The sequence below is a fragment of the Megascapheus bottae genome, chromosome 5, assembly GCF_031878675.1.
Source record: "Megascapheus bottae isolate mThoBot1 chromosome 5, mThoBot2.hap1, whole genome shotgun sequence".
Lineage (NCBI taxonomy): Eukaryota > Metazoa > Chordata > Mammalia > Rodentia > Geomyidae > Megascapheus > Megascapheus bottae.
The window spans coordinates 25,375,812-25,400,005 of record NC_143513.1 but is presented as its reverse complement, the minus strand read 5'-3'; the positions used below and the strand labels follow the sequence as shown (position 1 = coordinate 25,400,005).

Below are 24,194 nucleotides of genomic sequence, written 5' to 3'. Positions count from 1 at the left end.
AATAAAACTTCACCAGACACATCAGGTCAGAAGGCTCTGGGGAACTAGAAACATGGAAGCCAACAAGTTCTAAGGTAGCCTCAATAGCCGTCATTATAAGGACAAAGTCTTTTTCAATATTATAAATAGCTTTCCTTCTTTGTGTCTCTAAGTTTCCTTGCTTATTACTTGTATGTACACACATTTTTAAAAGCAGACAAAAGACAATGTTTAAAACTGAAGGGCTAGGGGCCGGGAGTTTGGCCTAGTGGTAGAGTGCCTGCCTAGCATGCACAAAGACCCGGGTTCGATTCTGTGGTATCACATACATAGAAAAGAGTCAGAAGTGGTGCTGTAGCTCAAGTGGTAGAGCTCTAGTCTCAAGAAAGTCCAATGACAGTACTCATGCCCTGAGCCCAAGCCCAGGACTGGCAAAACAAAACAAAACAAAACAAAAAAAACCCCTGAAGGGCCAGTATTCCTGTTTCAGAGACTAGTTAGCTAACTTACCCAGGTCACATGATCAGTGCCATCATCAATAACAGAACCTATGCTGACTGCTGGTGGCTCATGTCAGTCCTCCTAGTTACTCAAGAGGCTGAGATCTGAGGAAAGCAATTTGAAGCCAGCCCAGACAGGAAAAGTTTGTGAGACTCTTATCACTAACGACCACCCCAAAATTGGAAGTAGAACTGTGGCTAAAAGTGGTAAAGCACTAGCCTTGAGCATAAAAGCTCAGAGACAGTATCCAGGCCCTGAGTTCAAGCCACAGAACTTACAAAAACATAACAAAACAACCCAAGAATAGAACCCAGAATATCTCACAGTGTCTAAGTAAAGTTCCTTCCATAACTATATTGGCTCCTGGCATATGTGTCAGTAGGTCTGGGGAAAGTCACACACTTGGTCTCTAGAACCCATTCAAGGTTCCCTAACCTCATTACCTGCCCAAACATACAGTCCCAGAAGAATACCCAACATATGAGTCCAAGTGAGTGTGTAGGTGTTTGAGAGTGCTTGCAGGAATACAATCATGAGTGAAAAAGAGGCTTGAGAAGAAACAATCATATTTGTGAATGTCTTTGTGATTTTCACATGGAAAATACTGACATTCCCCTCCCCCATCCTCCCTGACTCCTAGAATAGAACAAATACCAGAATTCTCACCAGCCCACTGGATGGCGAAATCCAGCTCAAAAATTTTATAGAGTATTAGCATGAAAGCACCTTCTTGATAAAATACATTTTATAGTAATGTTCATTCCATTTCCAAATATAGGTCAATTTGAATTGGAAGCCTCTAGGTATAAAATGCTGTTTGCCTTAGAATGAAGGAAGCTAGTGTCTTCATTAAAGTTGCTGAGATTCTCTCTTTTTTTTTTTTTGCCAATCTGGGGGCTTGAACTCAGGGTCTGAGCACCATTCTTGAGCTTTCTCAAGGCTAGCGCTCTAACATTAAGTCACAGCACCACTTCCAGATTTTTTTTGTGTATGTGGTAGTGAAGAATCAAACCCAGGACTTTGTGCATGCTAGGCAAGCACTCTACCACTAGGCCACACTCTCAGCCCTGCTGCGGTCATTCTTGACAGTTTATTAGGTTAAAACAGACATCACTAGCTCTGGGTGGGAGCTACAGAATCTAGAGCCCAGTCTCCTGCCAATAAGCAGAGCCAATAGGAACATAGGCAGGAATAAAAGGGCAGGATCTGCTCACTGATATGGATAAAAGTATAAAAGTGTAAGTTTGATTTTGCTGGAGGCTGCTAAAAGAAACTTCATATTATTTGAATTTAGCCTTTCGTATGCTTTCCCAGAACAAGAAACAAAGTGTGAGTTCCAAAGCACAGATGGAAACACTATGTTATTCCACCTCATGACTTAAAACCATAGTATACTTTTTGACCACAAGCAGTCTAACTCTTCAGAGCACTATTGAATTTAAACAGAAAATGCTGATATCCCCAGAAGACACAAAATTCCATGGGTTCATTGGCCTTTGCTATAGCTGTTTGGTTTTTGTTTCATGTTGAATTCAAAATGTCAGTGGTTGAGACCTTCCCGACTTAGCTCGGATAAATCCAGTGCTATCAAGGAGGAATTCGGCATCTTAAGTTACTAGAACCAGAGAGGCAGAGGATCCAAGAAGATTAATGTTTCAAATCATCCTATCTTAGCATTACAGAAGATGCCCAAATGAGTGCTGGCCAAATGATGATAGTAGTGGGTTGTCTACGTATCTTTTTCATTACAACACCCTCTTTTAAACAAGCTACTCTATGATGAAGATTCCTACTTTCATTCACTTTAAGTATTTACTGTCATTTGGTACTTTAATGTTTTTGGTTATAATTTAAATGAATTACACAGGAAACTTTTCCTTGACATTTTTTTAAGAATAAAAGTTTAAGAAAGTAAAGGATTCCATTATAATTTTTAAATTTTTTATTCTGCTTGTTTTTTAAATTTATCTATGGCTTCTAAGTTTAAGTAGCACTTACTTGGATTCTGGGTGTTTTCATGATTTAATAAATTGTCATCTTATTATGAAGGTGAATGTTTCATTTTCTGTGTGAGATATATAAACAGCTTTAAAAGTCAGTAAATTATGTCTTTCATCCCCTTTATGTTTTCCATTGTTATATTTTTTAAGTGGTTTTGTAATTGGCATGTTTTAAAACAACTGACCGTGCAAGTAACAATTTATACCTAACCAAGAACCAGCTGCTACATAGCCAAGTTAGCTCAGTAATGGAGAAGCTTTTCCAAGCTCTGATCTTATCATCTTAATCCAAAGCAAAGTCATCATCTTTTTCGCCTTTGCATGTGAATTTACACTTCAGGCCTTTAACAGGCAGTTATTAAAACTCATGCTTTAGAAGCAAAATCTTTCACTTATGATCACTTAAAAAGTATATAAAAAAGCGTAGATTGAGTGTCTCATCTGCCATGCTTTCCCTTAGCAAGGTCACTTGTGAGAACTCAAAACAAACCCTTGACACATTCAGAGTTCTCTTCATTCCAATCACCGAATATTAATCCTCTAACATAAACTTAAGAGAGAAACAGGCAGTCACAACATGAACTCTAAATTGAAAGTGGCAAAGCCTACCAAGACAATTCCATAGAAACTTCACTGAAGTAAAACCTAAATTCAAGTGATGACACAGCTCATTACAGAGACTGTGTGGTCATTATAAAGGTATTTCATTTTACTTGGATGCTGGGAGCCAGATGTCCTGTAAGGCTATACCCAGAGCACATGACCTCCCTTAGGGTACCACAAGACCTACTCTCCTTTTCCAGAAGGTGCTCTGGAGGATTTATTGCTGACTAACCCCCATTTGGGGGTGGTCTGCCTCTGGCTCCTCCTCTTCCACATCTGCACTGTATTCTTCAAATGCATCATCATCTGCATCTGGAAGTCCCAGCAACTACAGGAAGAGAACAAGAGGCAGGAAGACAATTAAAAGACATCACATCCAAATTCAACAGCAACTCAGCTAAGATTCCCAAGATATCTAACTAATATTGTTTTTTCTAATCAAACTTAGAAAAAAATCCCAGATCTTCATGAATTAGTTCCAAAAGATCTTAGTTTTAATAGGAAGCTAAAAGAGTCTCTGTATTTGTCTAGTACAGTTTATTTTTTGCTCATATTTGAGAAGATTTAGACTTTATTACATGAGTGTCCCAGGACTGATTTTTTTTCAGTCCACCTCACTGCGTGGCTTTAGTGATGCCAACACTACCTGTGTTATGACTCTTGTGTAGGCCTGACTATTCTTCTTACTTTACATTGCTTTTTTACTATCCTACCACCTTACCTGAACTCCTAACTACTCAAATGGGAAAAGATTAAACAGAAAGCCATGCTGGTACACACATGTAATTCTAGTACTCATAAGACAGAGGCAGGAAGAACTCAAATTTGAGGCCAGCCTGGGTTTATGTAGTGAGAACTTATCTCCAGAAACAAGCAGATTAAACTGAGCCTTGATAAACATAATACTTGTGCTCTCAGGTTCCAAGAAATTCAGTTGTCACCAGTTTCATGGAGCCCTTACAAACACATTCAAGACAAAAACCATCTGTGGCACCATACTGGACAGAGCCATTTGTCTTCATATTTTGTATGTAGCCTGCCAAAGTGGGCCCTGGCAACTACATACATGTGTGATCACCCTTAGAGCTTGTATAATGAAGTTGTCTGGAAAAGGGCAGGAAAAAAATGAATCTTAGCTTGACTGCACAAGGAGTGTGCTTGGAGGAAAAGAGCACTCCAATTCCAGATTCTAGTGAGTGAGATAAAGGATAAAATTTGTTCTTCAAGAGAAGAAAACTGGATCATCCTGATGAATCTGTGTTCGGTGGTCAATTTTTATTAGAAGAGTTGCTTGATCACACACACACACACACACACACACACTACAGTGGGTATGTAAAAGAAGTGGTGACATTAAAACAGATGGTAAATTAAGAACATTATTGTCCCCTGTGGGGTGTACCTCAAGAGCCACTAACAACAAAGGATGAAAATGTTTAATAGTTATATAGTATTAAATGTTTAATAGTATAACAGTATATGCAGCTGTTCATTTCACTGAAGGAATATGTCTGAATGAGAGGTGGTCAAAGTGTTCCTTGTCATTTAGTGGAGCTGGCAGGTGATGACTGCTTGAAGTCCTGGGTTCAAGATGATAAGGTCAGTTAACAATGACTACTATGAATAACAAAGATGCACCTGAAACATGAATATACCTATTTGTCTTCCTTGTCTAACTATTGCTTAGCACGTCTTTTTGCAGGGCACCTAACAGACCATCCATAAACCATTACCACCTGTCTTCCCCCTCCTCTTCCTAGCCCCTTATCTTAAGTTTATATACGTCTTCAAAGCAGAGCATTACATGTTCTAGAGCGCCAGCCACAGAGAAGGGGGAGCTTTCCTTGGGCAAGAAGTATTCTGACTATTCTTTTAAGCGCTCTCACCTCTTACACTTTCCGAATAGGGAAACATAAAGTTATTTTCTGGACTTCTCAGTCACCTTAATAAAAGGTTTTAAGGGATACTAACAAGTTCTAGGAACAGATACTAGAACTGGAGCTTGGATGCCAAGGCTCTAGTTAACTGGCCTTTAAGTCTGCTAAGCCTATGCCTTAGTAAACTTCAGTAGTAGTCTCTATCAATCAGAAACCAAAACAATAATCTACCTCCAGAGCTCTGAGAAGGTAAAATGGTTACTGTTGCTCAGTTATCTAACCACAGGAAATTCATCTTGTTGTATGCAAGCAATCACCTTCAAGGCTCTCTCCTGCTGCATGGCCTGCTACTGGTCCTCCCTTGCTGTGAGTTAGTAAGAAGTGAACTTCTGTCTCCTAGCTTCTTGATTTGATCCCTAGGCTTGCATTCAACAATCCATAGAGCCAAATAACTTTATTATAATTCAGATTTATCAGTAATGGGTGACATTATCAACTTACTATGTTAGATACCACCTTAAGCAAGTTAATTCATTCTGTCCTCATAATAATCCAATTGGGTTCAGTGTTATTATTATTCTTCCTTTACAGCTAAGACCTAGAGAAGTTTCCCAGGTCACTTTGGAAGAGGCAAAGTAAGACTTAAACCTTGGTGATCTGCTGTAGATATCAGCTCTACCCATCAGGCTACCTTGAACTTGCCTATTTATCAGTGCTATTCTGATCAGCTAGAGATTTCAATGTTTTCGACAGTTGAATACATGTGTGTATGTTTTTTTTGTAATGTGCAGTGCTAAAGTCTATATGTATCTACATACAACATGGATGTAAATACAGAATGGGAAATACCACGCTAACACAGTATAAAATTCCAAGGGAGAGATGGTGGTAGACAATTCTAAATTTAAGTTCTGGATCTGAATCTTCTACAGAGAAAGAAAGAGAGAGATTTTCTTTTTAAAAGAGGAAGAATTAAATAGCATGGTCATTATTGAGACTCATCACCATTGTGTAAGATCTAGCTCAATCATATGACAGCCAACACTTCCAGTAACCAGCAGTCACTTAAGAAAACTGCAGGACTTCAGCACTAGTGCCTGCTGATGGAAAGAAGCAATGGCCTATGTGGTATTGTCATTTTCATCCAAGTCCTATGGGGATATAATGTCCCAGGGGAAAAACAAGGAAGGAATCAGACCTTCCTAGGAGATCTTCACTTGTGAAAGAGGTGCTTGGAAGGCAGTGAAATGGAGTCCCTGAGGAGGGAAGATGGTCATGTGCATCCACTGAGCCAGCCACATGCCAGAAACAGAGACCAACTTTAGCAGAGTGGCTGAATTCTGACAGTTCTTCGTGTACTTAGTCTGACTCAGAAACTCCCCACAAATCCACAGGACAATGAACACAGATAATTTCTTCAATTTAAAAGACAGGACAATGGAGGCCAAGCAGCTTGTGAGAGCACAACTCCCTCCTTTGGGACGTTTCTAAGGATGCTGAGGTGAAGCTGTGAAAATATGCCTGGCCTGAAAAAGTCTACAATGTAATTTCTATGATGCCATTGCCTAGCACTCTCATTTAATCCTAGTTCAGGCACTTGTTGACTATGCAACCAACCTGAAGCCTAAAGCTACCAGCACACAAGTGCTCATCTCCCTAAACAAGAATCCACTGGGCAGGGAACGCTCCTGGGCTGATGTTGAAAATCAGGTGTCCCAAAGCTAGGCTGCAGCTGGTCCCTGGGTGGCCTCTGACACATTCCTTCCCTGGGTGGCCTCTGGAAAGAGCAGCTGCTTGTACATATCGATCAACGAGTATAAGAAACCTTCCTGTGGATGATTTCTAGACTCAAACAGTGAAGAAGTGTCTTGTGCAATAGGAATGAAAAGGCAGGGGCCCGGAGTTTGGCCTAGTGGTAGAGTGCTTGCCTAGCATGCACAAAGACCCAGGTTCGATTCCTTGGTGCGACATACATAGAAAAAGCCAGAAATGGTGCTGTGGCTCAAGTGGCAGAGTGGTAGCATTGAAGGAAAAAGCCCAAAGACAGTGCTCAGGTCCTGCAGTCAAGCCCCAGGACGAGAAGAGAAGAAAAGAGAAGAGAAGAGAAGAGAAGAGAAGAGAAGAGAAGAGAAGAGAAGAGAAGAGAAGAGAAGAGAAGAGGCAACACATCTCTCTACTAATATAACTCTACAGTCCTGTGGGAGGACGTACTTGTTACACTTGCTCTCATCCAATGAGGGAACATCCTTAGGGATGTGGGGTGAAACCCACACACTTGACCCTAAGGTAACTCTGGGAAATGGTCTCCTATCTGACTGCCCTGGAGGGAAGGCCAAGCAGAGAGCATACAGTACATAATAATTTCCACAAGAGGGAGCACTGTGTCTGCTCAAGACCTCAGTTCTTTATGAACAGTATCCTAGTCTACAAATTAAGGCTGTTTCATTTTATTAGTAAAACCAGCGTCATGTAATTAAATCTGTCTCCCTAACACATACAGCTTTATCCAAGAAAAAATACACAACCTACCGAACTCCTTAGCTATGCTTTTGAAACTTTAGGGACTGTTTTTGTATCTGCTTACATGTAGCTGCCTAGCTATCAAACTTCCAAACTTAGAGGTGATGGTGGTTCACCTCTGTAATCCTAGCTATTCAAAAAGGTAAGATCTGATGTACCTGGTTCAAAACCAGCCCAAGCAAGAAAGTCCATAAGACTCTTTTCTCCAATTAACCAGCAACAAGCTGGAAGTGGAGCTGTGGTTCAAATGGTAGAGTGCCACCCTTGAGCAAAAAACTAAGGGACAGTGTTCACTCCCTGAGTTCAAGCCCCAGTACCAGCACCAAAAAAAAAAAAGATAAAGATTTGGTACAGTAAATCATCCAAAAGGACTCTGATTGAAACCTGCTTTCTCCAGGCATGGCAATTCTGCAGATTTTGATTGCTAGCATAGATGACTTTCATAAAATGAAAACTGAAGGAGAGACTAATAAATGGATGCAGAAGAAACTTGTTTAAAAGGAAATGCTGTTTGTTTACATATTTTGTTTTATGTTTGTTTATTTACATATTTGTATATTTATTTATTTATTTATGGCCAGTCCTGGAACTCAGCCTCCTAAGGTTACAAACCCATCCACTAGCATCTGGCTCAGATTTTTTTTTTTCTAATTAAGATTTAGTTAGGCCAGGAGTATGGCCTACTGGCAGAGTGCTTGCCTAGCATGCATAAAGTCCTGGGTCTGATTTCTCAGTACCACATACACAGAAAAAGCTAGAAGTAGTACTGTGGCTCAAGTAGTAGAGTGCTAGCCTTGAGAAAGCTCAAGGACCGTATCAAGACTCTAAGTTCAAGTCCTAGGACTGGCCAAAAAACAAACAAACAAAAAGATTTGAAGGCTGAGTGTAGTAGTCTATATCTGTAATTCCAGAAACTTTGGAGGCAAAGATTTAGCAGGATCATGGTTCAAGGTTAGCTCAGACACACACAAAAAAGTTAACACAATCCCAGCTACTGAGGAAGTATAAATAGAAGGTTTGTGATCCAGGCTGGCCCAAGTATAACAAGAGACAATATTTGAAAGTAACTAAAGCAGAAAGCTCTTGCTGAGCACTGGTGGCTCAGGTCTGAAATCCTAGCTATTCAGAAGGCCAAGATGTATGGCCCAGGCAGGAAACATTCTTACCCACAATAAACTACTCAGAAAAGGCTAGCAATCATGCTGTGGTTTAAGTGGTAGAGCACTAGCCTTGAGAAAGAAAAAAATCTCAGGGACAGTGCCTAAGCCTTGAGTTCAAGCCTCGGGAACACACGTACAGACACATACACAGACACAGACACACAAGACACACACACACACACACACACACACACACACACACACACACACACACACACACAGGCTGGGGACATTCAACCAAGTAGCTGAGTATCCACCTATCTAAGCACAAGGCACTGTGCTCCCCAGTAGGTGGGGAGGGAGAAAGATCAATTCTTAAATGTGTCTCCTTGCATTTCTAATGGGCATTTCAAACATCAACATGTCAAAAAATAACAGAATCACCCCCAAACTTTTCTTTCTACAGCCTTCTCCAGATACTAGCTCCTCCATTGTTCAGACAATCATCACCTCTCATTTTCTCACATCCCACTTTCAGTCTACAAGTCTAGTTAGCTCAACTTTTTAAGGGATTTTCAGAATATGAGACCTGGTCTTCACCCCTACTAGGCTGAAACCCCCATTTCAACATTTTGGAGGAGAGTACTGATGAATTGGCCACACTCTTGTCCCTACCAACTTCATCTCAATGAAATCCATAGAAGAAGCCTTTCAAATGGCAAAATCAGACCTTCTAGCTATGATCTCTTCAATCAATCTCATTACTTTATATCTCATTCATGACTTCAAGGTTGTACTCTAAACCTACTTACACAGAAAATCTTCCCAGATTCCTTAATCAAAAATATTTCATGGCCTCCTAATGCATTTCTTTCTTTCTTGGTACTTATAATCAACAGTATACATTGTACTTGTTTGTATAAAAGTGAGTTCTCTGCTATCACAGAAATTCACCTATTTGGTTCGAGCAGTAGGACTTGAGCAGGAAATGGTGCCATAGGCACAGTGGGTTCACAGCATAGGCTTACTGAATAACAGTGCTTTGAAGTCACATGTCAATTTGAATAAGGCAGCTAGTTTAGAAATTTAATGAACAGAAAATGAACTGGTTGGATGAATGATACCAATTAGGCATTATGATAAAAGCCACTGGAATTCTATTTTCTATAATGGCTAATTCTTTTACTGAGAACAAGTACGATATGAGGAAAGACTTTCTTAAACACATTGAAAAATTAGAACATAGAGAGGTAAGTCTAACCCAAAAAGCTCCTGAGGGCATTTGCTAATGTAGAGGAAGGAGCCAAAAACATCATCACAACTTCAGTCTGAGTCAAGGACACCAAAGGAAAAGCCTAGGGTCCTTCAAAGAAACATACTAAACTGTGTTCAATTTAAGCTGGGATTCCCTAAAGATCCACGCTCCTAGGACAAGGACAAACTGGAAGAGACCAGAACTGCAGCATGGCTTGTCCTCTCCCAAATTATTTGAAAGACCACAAGTCTCCAACTGGTGAAAGTGATTTCAAGGTGATAGTACGTTCAAGATCTTGCAAGGCTAACAATAGTCCTCTCCAAATAAACATACTGTGTCATAGACTGAATGGCCCAAAACTATCAAATACACTATCCCACAACAAATGATAACACAACACACGAAGGAAAACAAGATAGGAGGAATGAAAATCCAATAGAAACAAAACACCAACAGACTTCCAAATCTTAAGATACAGAAATATCCAGTGTAGGCTATTATTATGCAACCAAGAGAAGCCTAAAATTTTCAGTGGAAAAGCAGATAGCATTATAATAATGGTTTAAGTCAGGTACCAGTGGTTCTGTAATCCAAGCTATTCAGGAAGATGAAAGCTGAGAATTGTGAATTAAAGCCAGTGTAGACAGAAGAGTCCCTGAAAGTCTTATTTCCAATAAACTACTCAAAGAAAAAAAGCCAGAAGTGGAGCTGTGACTCATGAGTATCAGCCTGAGCAAAAAAGCTCAGCACCCAAGCCCCAGCACCAACACACACACACACACACACACACACACACACACACACACACAGAGAGAGAGAGAGAGAGAGAGAGAGAGAGAGAGAGAGAGAGAGAGAGAGAGGTTTAAGAAATAAACAATTCTAAAGCAAATACTGTTGAACATACAGAGTGCTTATGGTAAGCTGAGAACTGAAGTTGCCAGGAATGCTGTAATGCTGGTAATGGCTTTACTCTACCAAGGAGGACAGGAGATCTTCAAAAGTAAGGTAAATACTCATTTCACATGTCTATCAGCCTGAAAATAAGCTTATCAGTTTGCCAGAGAAATATAGATTCTTAAATCACAAGACAGGGAGAGGAAAGAAACAAACTACACAAGAGAAAAGAATAAAGCCAGCATCCAACTTCATCTTTCTCTAAACCTACAAACATAGGCTTCAACAAACTCCACTGTCTTTTCCTATCACTGATATTGTGACTTTAAATCGGGGCCTAGGCACTGTCCCTTCATTTTAATGCTCAAAGCTGGCACTCAAGCACTGAGTCACACCTCTACTTCCAGCTTTTTGCTGGCTAATTGGAGATAAAAATCTCATAGACTTTCCCAACTGGGCTGACTTCAAAACAGGATCCCCAGCTCTCAGCCTCCTGCGCAGCTAGGGTTACAGGTGCAAGGCAGGCTTCCAATATCCGGGATAGGTTGTTTACTTCCAACCCCAACGGGGATTTTCAACTCAAGCAATAGAAATAACCATCATCTCCCCACGAAACAGCTATATTACATCCCTCCCCTCCCTCCATATGCTCGCTGCCATCTTCACACCACAGAGTACACAAGAAACAATTAGTCATCCCAGATTTTGCCCACACCCCCATACCATCCATGGTATTCAAATATAATCACTGTGGGAACAAGTGGACACCTACAGGTCTGAAGGACTTGAACACTTTTTCCAAGACTTCACGGAGTGTCTTCTTGCCGCAGGAAGATATGTAATCCTGTGCTAACTGCAAGAAAGGCAGGCAGTCCTCGCTCTCGCTCCACACGTGCTGTGCATCCATACGAGGGCAAGGAGAAAACAAACACATACAAGTCATTACCCTTTGTATGATCAGCAAATACCATGCAAAAAAATTTGTAAACATAACGTGAGTTTGAAGACATCTTTTAGTGCTGTATAATGAAGTCTATATATTCATTCTTAATTTACATGGATGAGGACCTGAAAATGTCAGATCCCCAGAGAATTAGGCAAGATTTTGGCTCAAAAATCACACCTACTCTATTTGCCATCCATTCTTAGGTAATAAGTGCAGTAGAGAAAGTAATCCTTACTTCATTGCTTCCTCCTTTTTTGCCATCCCTGGGGCTTGAACTTAGGGCCTAGGCACTATCCCTGAGCTTCTTTTGCTCAAGGTTAGAACTCTATCACTTAAGGTATAGCACCACTTTCAGCTTTTTCTGATTATGTGGTGCTAAGGAATCGAACCCTGGGCCTCATGCATGTTAAGCAAGCACTCTACCACTAAACTACATTCTGACTTTTACTGTTCACCTTCTCATGGTGGCTAAAGGTAGTTTTAATACAGGAAGGAGCAGCCAGGTGCCAGTTGTTCATACCTGTAATCTTAACTACTCAGGATGCTGAGACCTGGAAGACTGTGATTCAAAGACAGTCCAGGCAGAAAACCCCATAGAAACTCATCTCTAATTAATGAGCAAAAGGCTGGCCTGAAAGCATAGCTCAAATGGTAGTGTACTAGTTGTAAGTTGAGTGAGAGCAGAATGATCTGCTTAGTACCAACACCAAAAATTTAAAAAGGCTGGAAAAAGAAATCCGAGCAGCCTTTGCCTTCAAGCTTTTTAGTTTTGTGTCTGTAGGATTAACTAACCCTAGTTTGTAACCATGAAGTTGAAACAAGATATTCTTTTTTTGTTTGTTTGTTCTTTTTTATTGTGATTAATAGAAGGGTTACATTATATTCACCATATAGAAGGTGCATAACTTCACAAACATTGATACCCTTTCTCATGACATGGTCCCCATTTCCCTTCTCCCCTCCCCCCACTTACCTTGATTTCCCCCCTTCCCTATCCAATTTCAAATAACCATTTAAGCACATATAAAATATATCAGATAACAAGGTGAAATATTGTAACAATATGAGATAACCAAGGGATGGCAAAAGAGATGAGAGATAACATAGTACATTAAGGACAACAGTGATTCATTGTATGGCTTTTGTTTCCTTATCCTGGATGTCCTTACATTTAGTGTCATACTATATGGCCTTTTGTATCAAGGTTTTGCTCTATTGTAAATCTCTGCTAGGAGAGCCCAAGGTTTCTACTGATTATGACAAATGAGGGAGACTATTGGGCCTATGTTCCTTTGAGTCTAGGTTACTTCATTTAATATGATTTTTCTAAGTCTTTCCATTTGAAACAAGATATTCTTTATGCAGATCAGCCTATAAAATAGTAGTGGTAGTAAATTTACTTCGAAATGAAATGAACTTGAAAAAACACACAAAGTTGTCACCAAGACACTGGGAAACAAGGGTTGCTAAAAGCATTCTTCCTCCTATGCTATAAGAGGGCATTCTAACCAAATGACAGTAGCTCATGCCTCTAATCCTAGTTACTCAGGAGGCTGAGAGCTGAGGATCATAGCTCAAAGCTAGGCCAGGCAGGAAAGTCAGTGACTCTTATCTCCAACAAAGTACTCAGATAAAGCTGGAAGTGGCAATGTGGCTCAAGTTGTGGAGTGCTACCTGAACACAAAGAGACTCAGGGACAGCATCTTAGACTTTGACTTCAAGTCCCAGGACTGGCAAAAACGAAAGCATTCTACCCAAGGATCACTAAACAACTTGATGCCCATGGATAAGAGATTAAGTTTAGATTTTATTTTGTTCCTAAGGCTTTTTCTCTATGTGACGATATCTATATTACCATAGTGTTTAGACTAGGCAAGCCAATCCAATAATGTTCAAGGACCAGGACTTAACCCATGAAATAGGCTCAAGTGGTCTGGACACTGAAACACCAGCTGTGAAGATCTGACCAGGCAGGGGAATAGACTTCAAGGGTACATGTCAAGTAACATGTATCTTCTCTGAGGCCACCAACTATTGACAGTTCAACACTGGTCCACACAGTGTTAAACCCTGGAGGAGGAAAAGATTGAAAAAAAAACCCACAAGGACTAGACAACTGGACATGAACTAAGAATTATTTGGTAAGTAGGCCACATATGCTTGTCTCCTCTTTTAATATACTTGATTAGGGCACCATATATTCGCTGCAAGTTTTATCCTGGACATTCAATAAACACATTTCAGCACATATATGATATTTCAGTACCTTCTTTCTCAATGCAAGGTTTACAAGAACTAGATCTCTGACTCAAAATATGGCTTAGGTCCAAGTGAGAATAACTAGGTGCTAATCTACCATCTTCACATAACGATTATCTGTGTTTCATAGTTGTAAAGGTCCATTTCCAATACCCACTGCTCAACTGCAGTACATTTGTCCAGATCTTTCCCTTTCCCGATCTCATAAAGCCAGCAGCTATGCTCTCTAACTTCAAAAGGCAGCTCAAATACTCATCCCTACTAATTAGGGGCCTTTAAAATAGCCCAGGTGCTGAAATGTCATATATGCAAACAGTCACATCATGTGAAAGTCTAATAGTACAAAGCACTTTTATATCAACTGATTTTTAATCAGTGGAAATTTAACAAGAACAACAAATTCCTACTTCAGTAAATTGGGTTCACTATTTTAGTTTGTGAATTTCTAAATTTAGCGTTTATTTCAAATTATTTATACAAGTTAAGACTGGGGCTAACATCTAGCACCAGACAACTTTTAAGCCTTTCCTCCTGGATTTATTGTGAAAATCAGAGAGAAGGAAACAATTATGGTGAACAAATGCTTAGCACAGTGCTAGGCTTGGCAAGACATGTGTATTCATTCAACAAAGAGTGAGCATGCCTACCTTTTTTTTAAAATCACTTTTGTATGTACTGTGGGCTTTCCACCTGCCAGAAGGGTAAGATGACTTCACAGTGAATGCTCTCCAAAGCAACATAGATAAAAGTTAACTCAGAAACAGGCAAAGGTATGGAAGTTTTGAATACCTTTTTAGTGTATTTAAACCTTAGATTGCAAAGTAAATAGAATAGTGTGTCAGTCAAATCATAACGGGATCACAATATCCACCACCTGCTGATTGGACTCCTAAGTTGCGGTTCCAGGTACCACTAACCTAATAAACAGATTCTTCATGTCTCTATGTCTCATTTATGAATGTATAATGCAGAAGAACAACTTAAAACCTACCAAAGCTCCTGCTGTCTACATTTACTTCATCTGCCTCTCTATCTCAATCTAGCTTCCCAATGTTGGTGATGTAAAGTTTGTTAAACTAAATCACTATCTATATGATGCAAGGAGAGACCTGAGGCTTGAGGTTAAACAAGTTCAACTGACATGCCATGCCACTTAAAAGATACAACTTAGAGCTGGGTACTGGTGGCTCAGTTTATAATCCTAGCTACTCAAGAGGCTGAGATCTGAGAATCACAATTCAAAAATAACCAGGCAGGAAAGCTTGGGAGATTCTTAACTCCAATTACCTACCAAAAAGCCAGAAATGGAGCTATGGCTCAAGTGGTAGAGTGATAGCCTTGAGCACAAAAATTCAGGGACAGCACAAAGATCCTGAGTTCAAGGCCCAGAACTGGTATTTAAAAAGGTACAACTTACTATCTGGTATTTGTTTTATATCCATGTATCTTACACCAAAAATTATTTGATTTTATTTAAACTGATTATTCCCCAATCCAGTCAAGGTAGCAGACAGAGCCAGAACACACGGCCAGAAGACTTGAAAGATAAGTCCACATATGTGGGGGAAGGGAGAAAAACAGTAAAATTATGAGGAAAAAAAATATAAAACCAGGAGTGAAGAAAAAAATAAGCAAAACAAGGTACAAAGGCCTGATCACTTGCTACAGATAGGGCACAAATTGAGAGCACTATGGCTTTCTAAGCAGCCCATACAAAGAGCTACACTGCATTGTTGGGCAGTATCCCCAGATACTGGCTCTCTAGAAACATTAATAGGCAAAGAGTTGAGTGCAGAATGGTACTGAAACATAGCCAAAGCTCTTAAAAACAAATTTTAGGGTCTAATCTCATATAAAGAAGGGTGATTGAAGCCACAGATCCTGAGCTTCAGATGGGAAAATACTTCAAGGATGCATAACCAAATACCCCTTGTCGAGGAAAGAAATTCTAGCAGGAATCAGAGAACCTCTGCCCTTGTTAATGGCACAACATGGCAAGGTGACTCTAGGTACAGAAAATATTGACTTTCCAAGATGCTGGCTGGAGCAAAGGCAGGCCCCAAACTCCCTGAGATAGCAGATGAAACAAAGATAGGATACAGGAAGTTGAGGGCAGGAGCAGTTCTACAGCTCTGGCCATCACCTAGAGGCTTATGATAACACAGATGGCTAGAATGAAGTTTAAAAGAAGGATGCTAATGATTTGATTTCCAACAGATTCCCAATAGTGATGACCCTATGGGCATAGGGACAGTTTAAGAACTACAAACTAGGCCGCCTAATCTTTGATAAGGGAGCCAAAAAAAAAAAAAAAAAGAATGGAAGAAAGACAGCTTCTTCAACAAATGGTGCTGGAAGAACTGGTTAAGCACCTGCAGAAAACTAAAGTTGGATCCTTCTTTGTCACCCTGCACTAGAATTAACTCTAAATGGATCAAAGACCTGGAGGTAAAAGCTGACACACTGAAAACTTTACAAGAAGGAATAGGAGACACACTAGGCCTCCTTGGCACAGGTCAAAACTTTCTCAATAAGGGCCAATAAACACAACAAATCAGAGAGAGGCTGGATAAGTGGGACTGCATTAAACTGCAGAGCTTTTGTACGGCAAAGGACATAGCTAGTAAATTAATTAGGAAGCCTACAAAGTGGGAGAAGATCTTCACCAACCCTACAGCGGACAAAGGCCTCATATATAAAAAATATCAACAGCTCAAAAAATTGAATCACTCCAAAACTAATCTCCAAAGTAACAACCATCCCATTAAAAGATGGGCCAAAGACTTAAAGAGAGTCTTCTCTGAAGAAGAAATAAAAATGGCCTATAGACACATGAAGAAATGCTCAACATCTCTGGTCATAAAAGAAATGCAAATCAAAACAATGCTAAGATTCCACCTCACTCCAGTTGGAATGGCCAGGATCAAGAAATCTAATAGAAACAGATGCTGGAGGGGATGTGGCTAAGAGAGATCACTACTACCCTGATGGTAGGAGTGTAAACTCATTCAACCACTGTGGAAAGCAGTATGGCAGTTCCTCAAAAGACTAAACATAGAGCTCCCCTCTGACCCAGCAATTCCACTACTTGGCATTTACCCAACCGTCCAGAAACAAGGGCATACTAAATCCACTAGTACAATGATGTTCATTGCAGTACTATTTACCATAGCAAAGATATGGAACCAACCCAGATGTCCCTCCATTGATGAGTGGATCAACAAGATGTGGTATTTATACACAATGGAATTCTATGCTGCTGTCAGAAACAATGATATCGCCCCATTTGTAAGGAAATGGAAAGACTTAGAAAAAAATCATATTAAGTGAAATAAGCCAGACTCAAAGGAACATAGGCCCAGTGGTTTCCCTCATTTGTCATAATCAGTAGAAACCCTGGGCTCTCCTAGCAGAGATTTACAATAGAACTAAATCTAGAGATATTAGGCCAAATAGTATGACATTAAATGTAAGGACCTCCAGGATAAGGAAACAAAAGCCATATAATGAATCACTGTTGCCCTTAATGCACTGTTATCTCTCATCTCTTTTGCCATCCCTTGGTTATCTCATATTGTTACAATATTTCACCTTGTTATCTGATATATTTTATATGTGCTTAAATGGTTATTTGAAATTGGATAGGGAAGGGGGAAATCAAGATAAGTGGGGGGGGAGGGGAGGAGGGAAATGGGGACCATGTCATGAGAAAGGGTATCAATGTTTGTGAAGTTATGCACATTTTATCTAGTGAATATAAAGTAACCCTTCTATTAATCACAATAAAATATTATTTAAAAAAAGAGCTACAAACTAAACAGAACATTGATTAATTCCATATTTGAAGTTGGGATGGAAGGATAACATCACATTACACAGCTTTCTGGAAGAGTTCAAGCATTGCCATTGCTGATAACAAGAACTCCAACACTCCCATGGATATTAGCAGCAATAACGTAGCCTTCACTGTACCTACATGGGTGTGGTCTGTGCTTCCCTACCGGAGATATCTGGTGAAAACTGGGAAGTGAATGTAGGTCATCTGAAGCCTTTTCTTCTTTTAGGTAGGGACAATATCTATTATAAAACTTCAACCAGCTAAGAAAATATAACCATTTAATCTGCAAATAGGAAAGTGAGAATGTTTCCATTTTCTATGGTGGAAATGAGAATATCTAGTTTATTGGGACATGGTATTAGTTAAGGCAATGTAGGAAGACACAAGCTGTGGACACACACCATTCTGAATCTCAGGTGGGCATGACATTGAACAGAATTATAGCAAAAAAAATCCCAAACATTCAAAAAGAAAGGTCCATCCAGGTAGAGGCCTTTAGAACACTGAATGACAAGATTAGACTCCTATCATCACACTGTGATGCAAACTTGAAAGTTCAGTAGCAAACAAGGAGAGAAAAAGGTGTCAGAGAGAAGACTGATTTCCTGAAAAGGAAAACCAATCAGAATAACTACAGATTTCTCAGCTGAAACCCAAAATACAAGGAATGCTTGCTATACTTCATGCAAGTATAGCAAGCATTGAATGTGAACAACTAACCATGAATACTATATCCAGCTAAACTTTCATTCATAACTGAGGGGCAAATGAAAACATTCCATGGTAAACTAAAACTGAAATAATTTATCAGTACCAAACCAGCACTACAGAAGGTACTCAAAGATGTCCTACATACAGAAAAACCAATAAATTAGAAATCGGGAGAGAAAACAAACCCTACCAGATGAGTAGACAGAAATAGTAAGAACATAAAAGGCACAAACCCCTAAGGGGAGGGGATAACATGAGTAGAACTATGACCTCTCAGTTCTAATACTTAACATTAATGAGCTCAAATTCCAATAAAAAGTTATAGGATGACTAGTTGAATCAAAAGGAAAAAAAGGCATAGAGTGGCTAATTGAATCAAAAGGCAAGTCCCATCCTTCTGCTGCCTACAAGAGACACATTTAACTGTCAAAAACAAGGGCTTGAGGTCAGGGTGAGTACCTGACTTATTGCAAAAAGAATGAGAAGTTAGCTAGAGAGCGAGAGTGAATGATTTCCACTGATTCAGCCACTATTTACATTTTCAATTTATACAGATACAGATTACACTTTAAGTAGCTGCAAACTATACAAGTGGACAGAGGCTGGTTGAAGTGAGGGTAGCTCAAGCTAGTATGACAATATGAGGGTAGAGAAAAACAACTGGATGATATACCTTCTCTGGAGATGATTCCTGCAGAAGTCTGATGTGTGGGGCAAAGGAAATGGTAAAGTGGCTGAAAGATGGCTCCTTTACTTTTGGCTGAAGCCAATCAAATAGACAGTAATAACATATAATAGATAGTAGTAATAATATGCATTGTATACCAATATGCATATGTAATAATATGTATGGTATTATAACAAGATAGCTGTGCTCCCAAACAACCCTGCCAGATACTCTGATACCATCACCTCTACTTCAATCCTAAACTATTAAGAAAGTAGGAGGCCTGGGAATGCAGCTTAGTTGTAGAGTTCTTGCCTAGCATGCATGAAGCCCAGGGTTCAATTACTCAGTACCACATAAACAGAAAAAGCCAGAAGTGGTGCTGTGCCTCAGGTGGTAGAGTGCTATACTTGAGCAAGAGAAGTTCAGGGACAGTGACCAAGCCCTGAGTTCAAGCCTCAGGACTGGGAAAGGAAGAAAGGCAATGAGGGAGGGAGGGAGGGAGGGAGGGAGGGAGGGAGGGAGGGAGGGAGGGAGGGAGGGAGGGAGAATAGAAGAAAGGGAGGGAGGGAGGGAGGAAGGGAGGGAGGGAGAGAGAAATGGAGGAAGGAAGGAAGGAAGGAAGGAAGGAAGGAAGGAAGGAAGGAAGGAAGGAAGGAAAGAGTGAGCAAGCTGGGAATTCTGTGCTCCCAACCACTACTCACCACTATTTCTTAGCTGAGTAAACTAACACCTAAAGGATAAGTGCTATTTATATATTAAGTAGCCCTGACCCAGCAAAGAAAAAAACCACTAAAAACGTTTGTTGAATGAAAAAAATTACATGAAAATACATTTTGAATTGAGAGATGTGATTGATGTAATATTCTTTTTTTTTTCTTTTTTTGCCAGTGTTGGGGCTTAAACTCAGGGTACTGTCCTTGGGCTTTCTCAAGGCTAGAGCTCTTCCACTTGAGCCACAGCACCACTTCCGGCTTTTTGTCTGTGTATGTGGTACTGAGGAATCAAACCCCGATCTTTGTGCATGCTAGGCAAGCACTCTACCACTAGGCTAAACTCCCGGTCCCCCGGAATAATATTCTTACTTATTACTAACAAATCTTTCAAATAATAGGAACTCCTCTTAGCTCAAATTCCTTTCTAGCATATTTTCCTGGGTAGAAGCCAGGAAACAAATCAGAATATTCACTAGACACACAGCAGCAGCTTTTCACACATGAGTTGGGGCAGACTGAAGAAGGTGGGCTGAATACCTTTTGGTTAGGAAAATTAGAGTTGGCAACTTTTCCATTATGGCCAATGGAAACTGCAAAATTTCATCTACGCAGGAATCATCTGATTTATCTTTTCGCTTCCTTACCTATTCAACTTGAATGATCAGCCCACATTTTTCATATGAGTAGCTTAAAGAATGTTTCTGAATGGTGGTTTGGTGAATATTTGGCATGGGAATAGCTCTGTGTCTTCCTCTGCCTATGTTGTCTCTTTAGAGTCATGTTCCCCTACAGTCCTAAAAAGTACACAGTGTAGAGGAACCCTCTCTATAAAGCTCATGGATCATGACTCTTGCTCTGTTTCACAGGTAGGGAGGAAAGGGAAGCTGGAACACTAAGGAGACCCAGAGCCAGAAAGGGCTCTTAATCACCCTCTTCACATGTCACCTTTGTGTCTTTTCTACTATATCCCTGGGGCTTTCTCACAAGTTTACAAGTTTCCAACCATCCCCCAGTCCTTCCAAAGATAACACTTCTTTGTTCATCTTTAAGTAGCTCAACTGTACTTGCATGAATTAGTAAATTGCTTTCACAAGCATCCCGTGAATACCCCCATTTTATAGGTAAGAAAATTGAGACTATTACACAGTGTTAAGCTCTAAAGTCCGAGAAAACCATGTCTCTAAATCCCAAATTCGAGGTGCTAGTACAATTAAATTCATTGTATGGTTGTGGAAACTGAGCTCAGAAGAAGGCAGCTGGTCAGTCACACAGCCAGAGTGCATATCCCTCTTCTAGAGTGTGGCAAGGATAGGATTCTTTCTCTCAATAGAAGGAAGGTTGGGGAGGGGTGGAAGGAGGAGCATGCTTTTGACCAGTCATGATCAGTAAGGGAGGGCTTCTCCCTCCGTTTGAGAAAGAATGCCTTGTGTCTCTGATTTCTCCTCCAGTGTCCCATGAGTGGCCCGGCCTGAGGTGGAAAGTGCGAGGACCTAGGCCCCACCTGAGGCTCCAGTACCAGGCCATGAAATCAGAGCTGCACCTCCATCTGCAGAAGTAGCAGCAGCAACTGCAAGCTCCAGACTGGGGACCACAGAGTAACCTAAGCCTTACTGCCACCTCCATCTTACATTTGGGGGCCGTTATTTATTGGTTTGTTCTTATGCACACTCCGTGGTGCGCCAGACCTTCCTATTCATTCTCCTTACTTCCCACCCCAACTTCCCCAGCTGCCCTTCTAAAATACCTTCCTAAACTAACAAGGCTGAGTAGGCGTGGGCTTTAAAGCAGTCTGGACACTGCAGTTCCAGGCCTTCCTGGGATGGGAAACCACTCCCCACCCCTCACCCCCACCGCAGACCCGCCTGGTCTTCTGGAAAAGCTTGAGGGTTTGGCAGACCCACAGACATCTGGCCATACCAAAGCTGCCCAGGCCACACACAGCTTGCTGGCAGCTCATAGAGGAGCAATGGAGGGGGGGAGGGGAGAGAAGGCGTGCCCGAAAGCGTGTGTGTGTGTGTGTGTGTGTGTGTGTGTGTGTGTGTGTGTGTGTTGGGCACATGTGCGCACGCGCGCGTGCGCTTTATTTTATTTTATTTTTTTAAGATCCAGGGTGTAATTCTGCAAGAGGGGTCTGGGAGATCCGGATTCGCTAGAATGGACACAGGCTTTGTGTTTCAAAACAGGCAAAGCAGGAAAAATCCCGAGCGGAGGACCCTCCGGGGAGGGGCGGCTCAAGAGTTGTGCCAGCCTCCCATAAAGGGAAACAAGATTCCCCATCCCGACGGGACTCCCAGGTGTAGAAGACTTCTGACCCTGAACCCTAAGGGAGCCATTGCACCCCAGGACGCTCCAAGCCGGGCATGGTGCACCGGGTGTCGCCCCCGGAATCCTGCAAGCAAGGATGGGCGGCGGAGAGGGGTGGGCTGCTGGGGATGTCACCCCCGCCACCTCCCCACGCCTTCGCCACCGCCCCGCTCCCCAGATCTAAGGGACCCTCCCACCGCCCACCTGCCTCCCCTTGGCCTGCCTGGGACACTGACCTCGCCCGAACTGCTGGGAGCCTCCCAGACCCAACGACCAGCCGCGGGGTGCAAGACGACCGCATCGGGGAACGCCCCTCAGGCCGGCCAGCGCCCACAGCCTCCCCGCGCACGGGAGCTCTCGAGCCGGGACGCCGCCGCCGCCGCGGCTCCTACAGTTCGGTCCCCCGCTCCCCTAGGCACTCACAAAATTGTCTCCGCAGCCGTTGTCGGGGCACAGCACGTAGAAGGAGACGCCGGGGTCGGCGTAAAATCCATCCGGTGCTCGGTCTCCTCGGTGGCGATGAGCTCGAAGGGCGTGTGCGAGCACCATTTCTCCGCAACGTCGGCCAGCTGCTGGAAATCCATGGTGCCCGCCGCGCCCCGCCACCGGCTGGCTCCTCCGGCTCGCTCCTCTATCTCGGGCGGCACAGCACCGCGGCCCAGCAGGGGCGAGTGGAGCGACCCGGCTCCCCCACGGTCCCGGATCGCGCCGGCGGGGACTGTTTACACGCGGTGCGCGCTGGGGGCAAACCGCGGCAGGGGACTTGGCAGCGCCGCGCCCTCCGCCCCCCCACCTCTGCGCCCCGCCTGCGCCCCCCCCCGCGCCCCGCCCCGCGCCCCGCCTGCGCCCCGCCTGCGCCCCGCCTGCTTCCCGCCCTCCCGGCCCCGCCTCCTCGCCCCCTCGGGCCGCCCACCGGACTTCATCAGCGAGGTTGCTCTAGATCCACAGTCCCCCCACCCCCTCATCCACACTCAACCCCTGCTCACCTCTTTGATTTTGAAACCTAGCTGAAGCACCCAGAACCGCTCCCCCCGGGGCCCTGCCCCCTGCGCGCCCACCCTGGCTGCTCTGGCTCTTGACGTCATGGGCCCTAGCTAATCCCGGGAGCCTGACGTCACAGCGCGGGCCCACCAGCCCCAGCCTTCCCGCACCCTGGGTAGTGAGTGGAGTTAGATAGCCTGGGTAGTGTTCTCCCCCCCACCCAACTCCACCGAAATGCAAGGGGTGCCTACAGATGAGACAAACTTGGATCTTCTCTGAGGCTCCTAGTGGAGGAGCTGGGGAAATCTGAAGGGAAAGGAGCTTTTCTTTGTATTTTTGCAGCAACTAACATACTGTAGTCGTAAAGAAGTGTCTTTAATGCGTTACCTACCACGGATAAGACATTCAATCCATTTAGAAAGGAAGTTTTTTAACTCCTTACAAAGACCTGTTACTTAGAAATAAGCCTCAGAAATCTACCTCTACCGCTCAGCTTGAATTCATACCATATAAAATTAGTCCCCTGCTGTTTTCGAAGACAAAGACCCCACCCTCTTTGGTAGTGGTGAGGATGGAACCCCTAGCCTTATGCGTGCTAACTGAACACATCCACCACTAGAAATCTACAGCCTTGGCCCCTTGAGTTCATTGACTACACAGGCTAAAGACTGCACCTGTTGAATTGTCAGTGGCTGCTGGATACCAGACAAGCATGACTGGATTGCAGAGAATGCATTGGAGGCTTTGCCAGCAAGACTCAAATGAATACCAGCAGAAACATGTTAAATAGCACTCATAGCATTTATCTTTAAAAATATGTCTTCTTTATTAGACACCAGATGCTGGCACTGGGGCCATAAATACAAGTAATAACTATTTCCACCCTCGATGAACTGGGACAAAGTCAAGGGATATTTATGATCCCATGAACCTAGTGAACACATCCTTTCCTCAGCAGAATAGATATGACTATCCATACTTGTCTGCTTGGCACATTTCTGGAATAGGAATTCTCTTTTGATTTACTCCTTTATGTGAATCAA

General features: G+C 42.2%; 1 protein-coding gene across 1 annotated transcript; it reads right to left on the bottom strand.

Annotated features, from left to right (window-relative positions):
• Nucleotides 1-1,087: 1,087 nt before the first annotated feature.
• On the bottom strand, nucleotides 1,088-22,907 carry Mturn (maturin, neural progenitor differentiation regulator homolog). Its single transcript, XM_090332830.1, is given in 4 exon segments — nucleotides 1,088-3,411; nucleotides 11,502-11,624; nucleotides 22,594-22,661; nucleotides 22,664-22,907. Coding segments are annotated over 4 exon segments (393 nt in total). The 5' UTR covers nucleotides 22,755-22,907; the 3' UTR covers nucleotides 1,088-3,300.
• Between the last annotated feature and the right edge of the window lie 1,287 nt (nucleotides 22,908-24,194).